Genomic DNA, 10,389 nt, shown 5'->3' with positions numbered 1-10,389 from the left:
GTGCGGGCTTGATTTAATCCTAATATTATTTGAGTATATTATGTAAATAAATTACATGGGCCTTCTAGTTAATGATCAGGTTGTAATTAACGAATTTGTACTTAATATATATTATATTATTGTTGTTTTATTAAAAGCTCATTAAATTGAAAGACTATCAAATCGTTGAAACCCATTACATTAGTTTAATTCATTAAGCTAATGTGGATTGTTGGGCCAATATTGGCTGACTTGAGACTAAAAAAAATTTCATTTGTTTTAGTGTGTTTTGCCGATGATGGCTTCAAAATAAGTCCAATATATTATTTTTGGATAAGCCCTTGTGAAGTCTAATGAAACTTCATTTATTTATTCTCGATCAACACATGAGATACATACAAAAAGAAAACTACTTCAGTTTTTCTTGGATGGCGAATAAGCAACGCACAAAAAAGAAAGAAAGCGTACAGTTACAATAGTTCAATCACAGAATCATCAAATCCCATTTCAACAAGAGTACTCTCTGTCTAATCCGATAAATCATTGCGTGTAACTCGCAAATAGGTTTATCTGATAGTTCTCATACGATTCAGAGATTAATCCAGGTTTTATCATAACTTTGCAATTTCAATTCGGGTTCCAAGTTTGTTTAATTTATTTGAAATTACTTGTTCTATACCAATTATACAATAAAGATAAACATATTTTTGGGTTCAATTTGGTTTCGAATTGTAGTTTTATTCTAATTGCATGGCCTGTAGTAATTTTGTAGGAAAGTTTAAGTTGGAGAATTCTGACTTTGAATTCAATTATATTACTTGTTAAATATTTGGTGTCGTCGTCGACTGGATTTAAGAGAAAAAATAATTTTGAATTTGTTCAACAACTAGTGTTATGCGCCGTCCGTGTTGCGGGACGCTAAACCGAATATTTCTTAGTCTAATAACGTGTAAAATCATACTACTTATAACACGATCTAAAAAAAAGATACATCGATTTAACCAATTAAACAAAAACACTACCATAGTTTTGCCAAAAAAAAAAAATAACTAAAACGATGGCAAGCATGTAATTTAAAGCTGTGGGCAAAACAATAATTTGTTAGGACCAATTAGCGAGTGCTAGGCAGCTGTTTGGCACGAAAAAAACTACACTGACTCAACGAAGTAAAATAAAACACTACCATAGTTTTGTCAAAAAAAAAAAAAAAAAACGATACCGAGATTGCAATTTTAAACTGGGGTAAAATCGTAATTTGAAATGGAGGCAAAATCATATTTTGATCTAAGGGCAAAACCATATTTTTATTTTGAACTGAGGGCAAAATCGTAATTTTTAACTGAGGGCAAAATCGTAGTTTTACGCTGCGGGCAAGCAAAATTTTATTTTGAACTGGAGCGAAATTGTAATTTTAAACTCAGGGTAAAATCGTAATATGGCAGGACCATAGCGGGGGAAAAAACCATAATTTTATTTTGAACTGGGGCAAAAGCATAATTTTTAATTGAGGGAAAAATCAGAATTTTAAGATAGGGGCAAAACCAAAATATTATTTTTAACTGAGGGCAAAATTATAATTATAACTATTATATGCTAAAAAAAAGAAAAAAAAAAGAAGCTGCTGCTTGTTGGTTGCCGTCATATTTGACCACTAAGAAAACATAACTATTCCCCTCAGGGGAATGTAAATGTAGTAAACTAGTTGATGCCCCTCGTCCGCGTTTCGAGGCGATAGCCGAATAATTCTCAATCAATTAAAAAACACTATTATAGTTTTGTTAGGAAAGAAAAAAACTAAAACGATGACAAGACCGTAGTTCTGAGCTCAGGGCAAAACTGTAGTTTGTCAGGATTAATGAGCGAGTGTTAGACAGCTCCTTCACATGGAAAAAAATTAAATCCCGTCAACCAATTAAAAAAAACACTCTTATAGTTTTGCTAAAAAAACAAAAACGATAGCAATATTGTAATTTGAACTGAGGGAAAAGTTGTATTTGTTGAGTTGGGTAAAATCGTAATACTATAAAAGTTAAAGTGATGGCAATACTATAAATTTGAACCAGAGACAAAATCGTAATATAACTTTGCACTAAGGACAAAATCGTAATAAAAAGCTGGGGACAAAACTATATTTTAATTTGAACTGGGCAAAATCGTAATTTTGAATTGGGGGGCAAAAGCATTATTTTATTTTGAACCGGACAAAAACATAATTTTAAACTGAAGACGAAATCATAATTTTTGAAACGGGACGAAAATGCAAAATCGTCATTTTTAGTTTGGGGCAAAAGAAAAAATTTATTTTGAACTTGGGCCAAAATTGTAATTGTAATTGTAATATAGGGATAAAAGCATAATTTTGAACCGAGGGTAAAATCATAATTTTGAGCGAGGGACAAAAACATAATTTTATTTTGAAGCGGGGGCAAAAAAATAATTTTATTTTAAAATAAGGACGAAACCGTAATTTTAAAACGAATATAAAAGAATAAAACGGTTGGTCCAATAAGGAAGACGAAATCATAATTTTTGAAAGGGGACGAAAATGCAAAATCGTCATTTTTAGTTTGGGGCAAAACCCAAATTTTATTTTGAACTTGGGCCAAACTTGTAATTGTAATATGGGGATAAAAGCATAATTTTGAATCGAGGGCAAAATCGTAATTTTGAGCGAGGGACAAAAACTTTTTTTATTTTGATGTGGGGAAAAAAAATAATTTTATCTATACTATTATAAAAAGGAGAAGTGGTGTACTAAAACGTAATTTTACATCATGTACAAATTTTATAACAACATATACAAGAGAATACTAGCGGGTAAAATTAGAAGTTCCATTATATTTTAAGACGCCATAGGGTCATTACAGGGATTTCACCCTCTCCGGATACCTAATCGACATCTATCATTCACTTGCATTTAATCAAATCACTCTCCAGGTCTCCATGTCTGATCGTTATCTTCACTTCTTCTTCATTCTCACTCAAAATCATAGCTGCCCTCAAATCCATTCCTTTTCCTTCTATGCCCTCAGGAGATCAAGAAAACCCTAATCGGCCTCAATCGTCAGTTACGGCCTTTCAATGTGCAGACCGTCAATTAGGTATCAAAGGGTTCGATTAGGGTTTCCCAAGGAGGAACCGCCCCTCGCTTTCTGCTACACGTCCACCATCCACGTCGCACGCCACATCGGAAACTTCAACCGCCGCTTAGATTTTACAGGTTCATGTTTTTAGTTGTGTGTTTTTGGGGATTCTCTGTGTTTATTTGGATTTGATTCTAGATTTCTCTGTGTATTCCCCTTAAATTGGATATCAGATTCTTTTCATGTTTTTTCTTTCATTTCTTTCTTAGAAATGTGAGAATACTTGGTTCTTCATGATGGTGGTCGTGGGGTGTCTTTGTTTCATGAGATGCATAACCTATAAGGTTTCAAAACTTGATTCAAGATTGGATTTTATGATGCGGTTTTGTTAAAATTTTGAATTAAGATTGCGTCTTTATGTTCTTTTTGACATGGGTTATGAAGATGTGATGTGATTTTGGTGAAAGTTTGAGTTAATGTTGGATTTTTATGACATGAATTATGACGTTGTGATGTAATTTTGGTTCAAGTTTGAGTTAAGATTGAAATTCCTATGATCTTTATTTCATGGTTTATGAAGAGGGCCTTATTTTTGTCTTCTTGAAGTTGTTGATGTAGAAAGGAATTGGAGTATGACCATAGTTGAAGAGAAGCTGAATTCAATATATGTTTCGATGTTATTATTTTGTATGGTTTTACGCTATCTAGATGTTATACCGACACTGACTGGAGCGAACCAATATCAATCAGTGTAACACGCATAGGCCAAATAAATCTTGATAATTTAATTTAACTGGTAAAATAATAATAAATAATGGTGAGAAATGATTGAAAAGTAAATAAATAGGGGTACAGAAACAAACAGTGATTGACCTCCAAACTAGGAAAGCTTTATTTTGATAACTGATGGTTTTTTTAACCACCATTGCCGATGATCACCGTCTGGCTTTCAATCTTCTGTCATCTTGATCGTTATCTCTTTCACGTACAATTAAATCAGGTTCTGCATAAGTGGAGAAGGTATGTATGGTACAAGCTATATATTACAAGTGTCTACTTAAAAAAAATAAAGTTTTATAAGTTTTGGGGATTTTATGCAGCAATATTGGTGCATAGATGGTTGCCTGGTTCAAGAAAGAAGAAGAAATGGGTGCATTTGTGGCTGCAAGGGGTCGCATTGGCCACTGGCATATTTGGAATTTGGACAAAGTTTCAAGGGACAGAAGGGGTTGTGGCTAATTTCTATAGCTTGCATTTTGTTCGTAGTTTTGAATTTTTATCGTAATAATATTTAGCACATACTATTCATGTTATATTAGACTCTTGCTAATATTGTTAATTTGGGTGCAGGAGGCTTGCTCTTATAATTGTAGCTGCCATTATGCTTCTCATAGCTGTTCTCGGTCTTCGTAAGATATGCTTTTATAGCTTTTCCGGCTTTATTTCAAGCTTAAAAATCCAAAATTTTAATACTTCGAACTCGAATGTAACTATAAATCTATAACAAGTCATGTTTTGAGTGTTGGTTGCAGTACAGAAAGGTATATGTCTATAACAAGTCAGGTGAACCTACATTCAAGCGACCTCGTCTCCAAACACCATCACTATTGTTGTCATTTAAGGTATATTCCGCTTTGCTTTCATGATTTTTTTTAACTAAATGACAGTACTCTGCACACAAACTAAAAAATGATTTCGAATAAATAACTTTAGTAATTACCTCAAATGTATTTTTAGTTTTTTAAAAAATTAGCTCAGATGTATTTTTAATTAGCTCAAATGAATCTCTTTTTCTTAATATAAAGCATTTTTTGATCCCTTTAAGTAGTTAATCTCCTTTAAATATATATTGTAGATCATGATCCTGCCGATGGCGTCTCAATTGATCCTTCTAACCTCAAGGTCATATCCTAATTTTCATATTAATGTTTTTTCTTATTATTATTGATTGATGATTGATTGATTCAACGATATCTATATTTCTTTTATAAATTTGAAGTTTTATTAGAAAACCATGGATGGCGGCAGCTTCTTCCTCCTGATTGGTGCGTCTTTATACTTAATTACTCAATGTCTTCATGTTTATCAATGACTGGGCAGTAGTTATGCAGAACCACAAGGCAACTTACATTGGTATCTTTAGTTTTGCAGTTGTTTAATTATAATATGAGTTGAATCTATGTTATGTTATGTATTGTATCCTTGCAGTGGTTTTGCATTTTGCACATTCTGGGTGTCTATTAAACTTGCCAGATCTTCAAAGGTGTATGCTGTAGTTGTAGCCTTTTTAGTTGTGTGTAGTCATTTGGTAATTTAAGCTGCAACTGTAGTTAGAGAATATAGAATGGCTAAAAACTTTATACAAATAAAAACTTATAGTAGAAACCCTTAAATCTATTGTTAATACTCATTAGGGTACACTCGGCACCGGTCGGGTACCCTGCGAGTATTGTGAATAGCTCGGCTACACCGCCGCAACCTCCAACCTGCTAGCAATCAGGTAGCCCAAATTGGTACCATAACCATCAATGATAATTTGTGAATTGAGATATTAGTTTGGTATTCAAAATAAATTACGAGAAGCCTGCCATAGCATTTGCGCCGAATAAAACAAAAGTACCCGCGGCAACGCGCGGGCATTCCCACTTGTTGGTATTGTTAGGTTTTGAATTTGGGATTAGTTTTTTATGTCTGGTTGTTGTTATTATTAGTTAGCTTTAGGGGAATATATGTGTTTATAGTTTTGGTGAAATGAGTTGAGTTGAATTGTGTTAATGGTTTTGTGGAGTTGCAAGCAATTTTGTTTGATTGAATGTTGGTTTGGCATTTTGCAGTGCTGCGATCCAGGTAGATGCTTCGGTTGCTCGCTTTGCACCACTGGAGAAGGAGTGTACGGAGAAGCAATGCTCAAGCAAAAGGTATTGCAGAGTTTTGTTACTTGAAGTTTGATGCAATTTTGGTCGAAATGACATGATTGCTAACATAAATGAGTTGAGGTATTGCTCGTTGTTGTTGTTGTTATTATTTGCAGTTTGCACATTGCAGACCCATTTGGTTTGATTTGGGCAACTCTAAATCCAATAAGACAGATACTCTTTTGTCTTTTGAACTAAAACCTTTGTTGTTTGTTGGAAACGCTTTTTTTTTTACACCAAAACAGTCCCTGAATTGCTTTCTCTAAATCTGTGTCCCATTTAATAAATATGGTGAGAATTGCCAACTGAGGATGATCATGGACCCAAATTGTCCCATTATAGTGAACTGCATATTTTGGGGTTTTATTCCTATCGTGTATATAATTCAATTTTTTTTTCTCTCTGTTCTTGTCACCCATAAATGTTATATTTGCTCCATATTGTTCCATCACATAACATGGGACGCAGTAATCCCTTGATATGAGACGTTCAATAACTTACCAACCAAGGTTTTTATAGCTACTTGACAATTACTTTTAGCAACTTGACGTACCCGTCGCAACGCGTGGGCATTCCCACTAAATATGGCTAAACGTTGTATCGCGTTGTGAATACATAAGGGGCTTGATACACTACAATGTATCACAAAGGGATTGATAAACTAACTAGAAAATTAGTATCGTGTTGTAAATTGTTGTCGCGACTGCATCGCACGAGTTTCCTACTATAAATTCCCGCCGGTGTTGTCGATTCCGCTGCAACGCGCGGGCTCCCCACTAGTTTTAAAATAAGGACGAAACCATAATTTTAAAACGAATATAAAAGAATAAAACGGTTGGTCCAATAAGGTGTGCTACACAGCTACGTGGCACTATTACTCCGACTTCCTTTTGTATATGTTACAAATAGTGTACTGCCCATTTAGTATAGAATTTTAATTGTTAAAGGGAATCCAAATTTTATGGAATTATTGAATCAAAGAGAATATGATAATTTAATTTGACGTGACTTGATTTCTACACTTTGGAACTTATATTTTGATTTTGTGGTGTTGATCAAAGTTGTTTAAATAATGTTTTGGTCAAAGAATTAGGAATTTATTTGGTTGGAATATTAATTTTAAGGAATGAAAAAATCTTTTAATTGAAAGTGAGATTTTCAAACTGACTTGGAAGGGTACTATCATTATTTTAATTTGATCACTATCAAATTTCTAATTCAGTTGACTCAAAATGGTTGAACATAATAAATTAACTGGAAAGTTTAACAAGTGTACCAGTAAGATTGTGGGGTATGGTGGGGCTTGGGTTAGGCGTGGATTGGGGCAATTGCTGACACCTGGATGTTAACCCAAACCCAAGTTTTAATGGGGTATGGTGGGGCTTGGGTTGGGCGTGGGTTGGGCCGGCGTGGCCTAGCCACATCACCATTTTTTTTAATATATATTTAAATTAATTAAATACATAAAAAACATATTTTTTAAATACATAAACAAACATAATAATTATTAAAATAAAAACAATCATTCTTCGTCGTCTTCGTCGGTTTCGAACTCAGGAATCGTTGAAACATGTTCCACCAAATCAGATCGAAGGTTGTGATGTATATCCCTTGACTTGATCCAAAATTCATTAACCGCTTTATCTTGGTCTGTTACGTTACCTGGTTGGGAATCATCGTCATCATAGTGGGTAACGACCGCTCTACCTTCGTCCTCCAAAATCATGTTGTGAAGAATGATACATGTGTACATCACGTTTCCAATCTGATCCTTGTCCAATAGTCGACAAGGCATTTGTAATATTCGCCACCTTTTCTTCAAAACACCGAATGCTCGCTCGACGTCTTTACGTGCAGCCATCTGTACCCTGTTAAACTTTAATCTCTTTGGATCTGTCGTACCGTGTTTTGTGAATGATTTTACAAAAACCCCCCACTCTGGGTAAATCCCATCAACTAGGTAGTACCCATACACGTACTCAACCCCGTTTACAAAGAAAGTTCCTTTGGGTCCTATACCATTTATTCGATCATTGAAAAGGGGCGAGTGGTTTATGATGGTAATATCATTATGTGAACCTGGCATACCGAAGAACGCATGCCATAACCAAAGATCTTGGGACGCAACCGCTTCAAGCATGATGGCTGGACTCCCGTGAAATCCACTCGTGTGAGCGCCTTGCCATTGGGTAGGACAAAGTTCCCAAGCCCATTTCATACAATCTAAACTACCTAGCATCCCGGGTAGCCCATGATAATCTGCGTGATGTTCCAATAATTGTTGCATGTCACTGAACGAGGGCTTTCTCAAATATCTTTTCCTATAGAGTTCTAGAATACACGAACAAAAGTTGTGAAGACTTTCTCTAGCTACACGTGCAGACATTTTTAAATAGTCATCCATAATGTCCGAACTATTGCCATACGCTAACTGCCTAAGTGCGGCCGTGACCTTTTGCCACGTAGTAAATCCTAATTGCCCGGTTACATCGGGTTTTTGTTGAAAATAAACATACTTCTCCTCAAGATCTCTAGATATCCTTAAAAATAAGTTTCTACTCATACGAAAACGACGCCGAAACATTTTTTCATCATACTTAGGTTCAGCTGAGAAGTAATCGCTTACCAACAAATCGTTAGCGGTAACCCGTTCACGAGCGATGTACCTTCTTCTGCGTTTAGGTTGTTGACTCTCTTCCTCCTCCTCTTCGTTTTCAACGATAACTTTCACCACCGTCGCGATCGTTTGTAGAAATATTTCCGCCCCATCGTCAGATGATGATGACGATTCAGTATAACTTGAAGAACTCATGGCGAGATTGTGTTTTATGTGTTTGATTTTGTGTGAGAAAAATGATAAATATTGTAAAGTATTTATAAAGGAATTTTTTTTTAAAATAGACCAACGGCTAGCCCAACGGCTAGTTTGGTTTGGCCATTCACAACCCGCCATGTTAGCTTGGCCAGACCGCCCCACGCCCAGCTTGAAACCCATGCCCCAAAGGCCACGCCGAAACCCATGCCCACCCGGGGTGGTGGCTTGGGCGTTTTCCCCCTACCCACGCCCAAACTCCCGCCCCATACCCCGCAGTCTAATAAAAGGGAGTTTGATTGGGACAATAGTAATTCCAATAAGAAACCAAAAGGGGCCTGTTGGAGATGTGGAAAACCGGGGCAAGAAAGATTGTTGCGTGAAGCTTGCGGATGGAGACAAAGCTAACATAGCGGGTCCAAGTCGGTCAAAAAATCCAAAGCTTACCACTGGAACTAAATCTTCCTATACTAATAAACAAAAATCTTTTTGTACACGTGTAACTCTCTGGTGCCTCCTCACTTTTAATAAAAATATTACATATTAATTTTTTTGTACACAAATTATTATAATATTAATTAATATAGTTAGAGATAAACGTATAAATTCAAATTTAATTAATAATTATCTATAACTAATGTAAAGGATTTAAACGAATATGGGGAAATTAAGATAATGTATGTAAGTAAATTTAGATTAGGATATTTATTTATGTGATATATTTTATTATTAATTTATATATTTTAATTTTTTATATTTAAAGATTCCAAGATCACATTTATTTATTTATTTTTCCTTTTATAACTTTAGAACAACTTCTATAAAATTCTAAATATAGTGTTGTAACATATTTATTTTAGTATATGTTTGATATAAGTTTTATTAAAAATTTTACTGTTAATTACACAGAGTTATAAACTTGTGTATTACACGGGTTTGAGGATTAAATTTATATAATTTAATAATAATGTATGCACAAATTTACATAAATAAATTATTCTCAACCATGCAACTTGAGGGGCAATGGAGATAGTAAATCATGAAACTTTATTTCTGGTCGTGAATTCGTCTAAATCTTAATAAATGGTCAATTGCAATTTCATAATTAACCACTTTGATGTTATGGTTTTTATATCTGAGAAAAAAAATAAAATATACTTATAAAAAAGTTATAACAATATGTAAACGTTATGTATAACGAAAATATAACCAGAATCAAATTAAATTAAATTATAACAAAGCCAAGTTGTGTAAAAAAAATAGTAGTAGTAGCATAAAGCAAACATGTATCTACATTGGCTTAACAACTCCATAATAGACTGGATAGTAAGATGAGAACATAATTATTATATTATGGACGACTTATTTAAAATGATTAGATATAATTATAAGAATGTTTCGTGAGTTAAAAAATTAGAAACGTGCAAAATAGTTTAGAAAAGCCAATAAAATCACGTAATTAAGGAAATGAAATAGTTACCATAGTAAATATAAATATGGTATGGTTACCAAATATTTGCAATATTTGATTAAAAAAAAGTAAATCTGACACCTATATGGGTCATGTATATGAGCATTGCTAAAAAAATTATGTATCATT

At 34.1% G+C, this 10,389-nt stretch overlaps 1 protein-coding gene across 15 annotated transcripts; it reads left to right on the top strand.

Moving 5' to 3' along the window:
- Positions 1 to 2,815: 2,815 nt before the first annotated feature.
- On the top strand, positions 2,816 to 6,209 carry LOC110915746. Of its 15 annotated transcripts, none has more exons than XR_004884830.1 (5): positions 2,822 to 4,290; positions 4,413 to 4,684; positions 4,918 to 5,107; positions 5,897 to 5,980; positions 6,094 to 6,209. XR_004884830.1 is itself a non-coding variant. In XM_035986060.1 (5 exons), exons 2-5 carry the CDS (start codon positions 3,994 to 3,996, stop codon positions 4,922 to 4,924), a joined length of 483 nt encoding a protein of 160 aa, XP_035841953.1. In that variant the 5' UTR covers positions 2,826 to 3,199; positions 3,681 to 3,993; the 3' UTR covers positions 4,925 to 6,209. The 15 variants fall into 15 exon arrangements, 4 of the variants coding, with proteins under 4 accessions (XP_035841953.1, XP_035841954.1, XP_035841955.1 ...); XM_035986060.1 differs by having other exon boundaries at positions 2,826 to 3,199; positions 3,681 to 4,320; positions 4,413 to 4,471; positions 4,595 to 4,684; positions 4,918 to 6,209; XM_035986061.1 differs by having other exon boundaries at positions 2,826 to 4,320; positions 4,413 to 4,471; positions 4,595 to 4,684; positions 4,918 to 4,964; positions 5,897 to 6,209.
- Positions 6,210 to 10,389: the final 4,180 nt, after the last annotated feature.

This window comes from Helianthus annuus, chromosome 16 (assembly GCF_002127325.2).
Source record: "Helianthus annuus cultivar XRQ/B chromosome 16, HanXRQr2.0-SUNRISE, whole genome shotgun sequence".
NCBI classification, from domain to species: domain Eukaryota; kingdom Viridiplantae; phylum Streptophyta; class Magnoliopsida; order Asterales; family Asteraceae; genus Helianthus; species Helianthus annuus.
This window is presented reverse-complemented; position numbering and strand designations above follow the sequence as displayed.

What these genes read in the sequence shown, in the direction of transcription:
- LOC110915746 (XM_035986060.1), top strand. Translation starts at nt 3,994, where the DNA reads ATGATCACCGTCTGGCTTTCAATCTTCTGTCATCTTGATCGTTATCTC. An exon ending in ATTTCTATAGCTTGCATTTT is followed by an intron (nt 4,321 to 4,412) that starts GTTCGTAGTTTT and finishes ATTTGGGTGCAG; the next exon opens with GAGGCTTGCTCTTATAATTG. An exon ending in CATAGCTGTTCTCGGTCTTC is followed by an intron (nt 4,472 to 4,594) that starts GTAAGATATGCT and finishes TGTTGGTTGCAG; the next exon opens with TACAGAAAGGTATATGTCTA.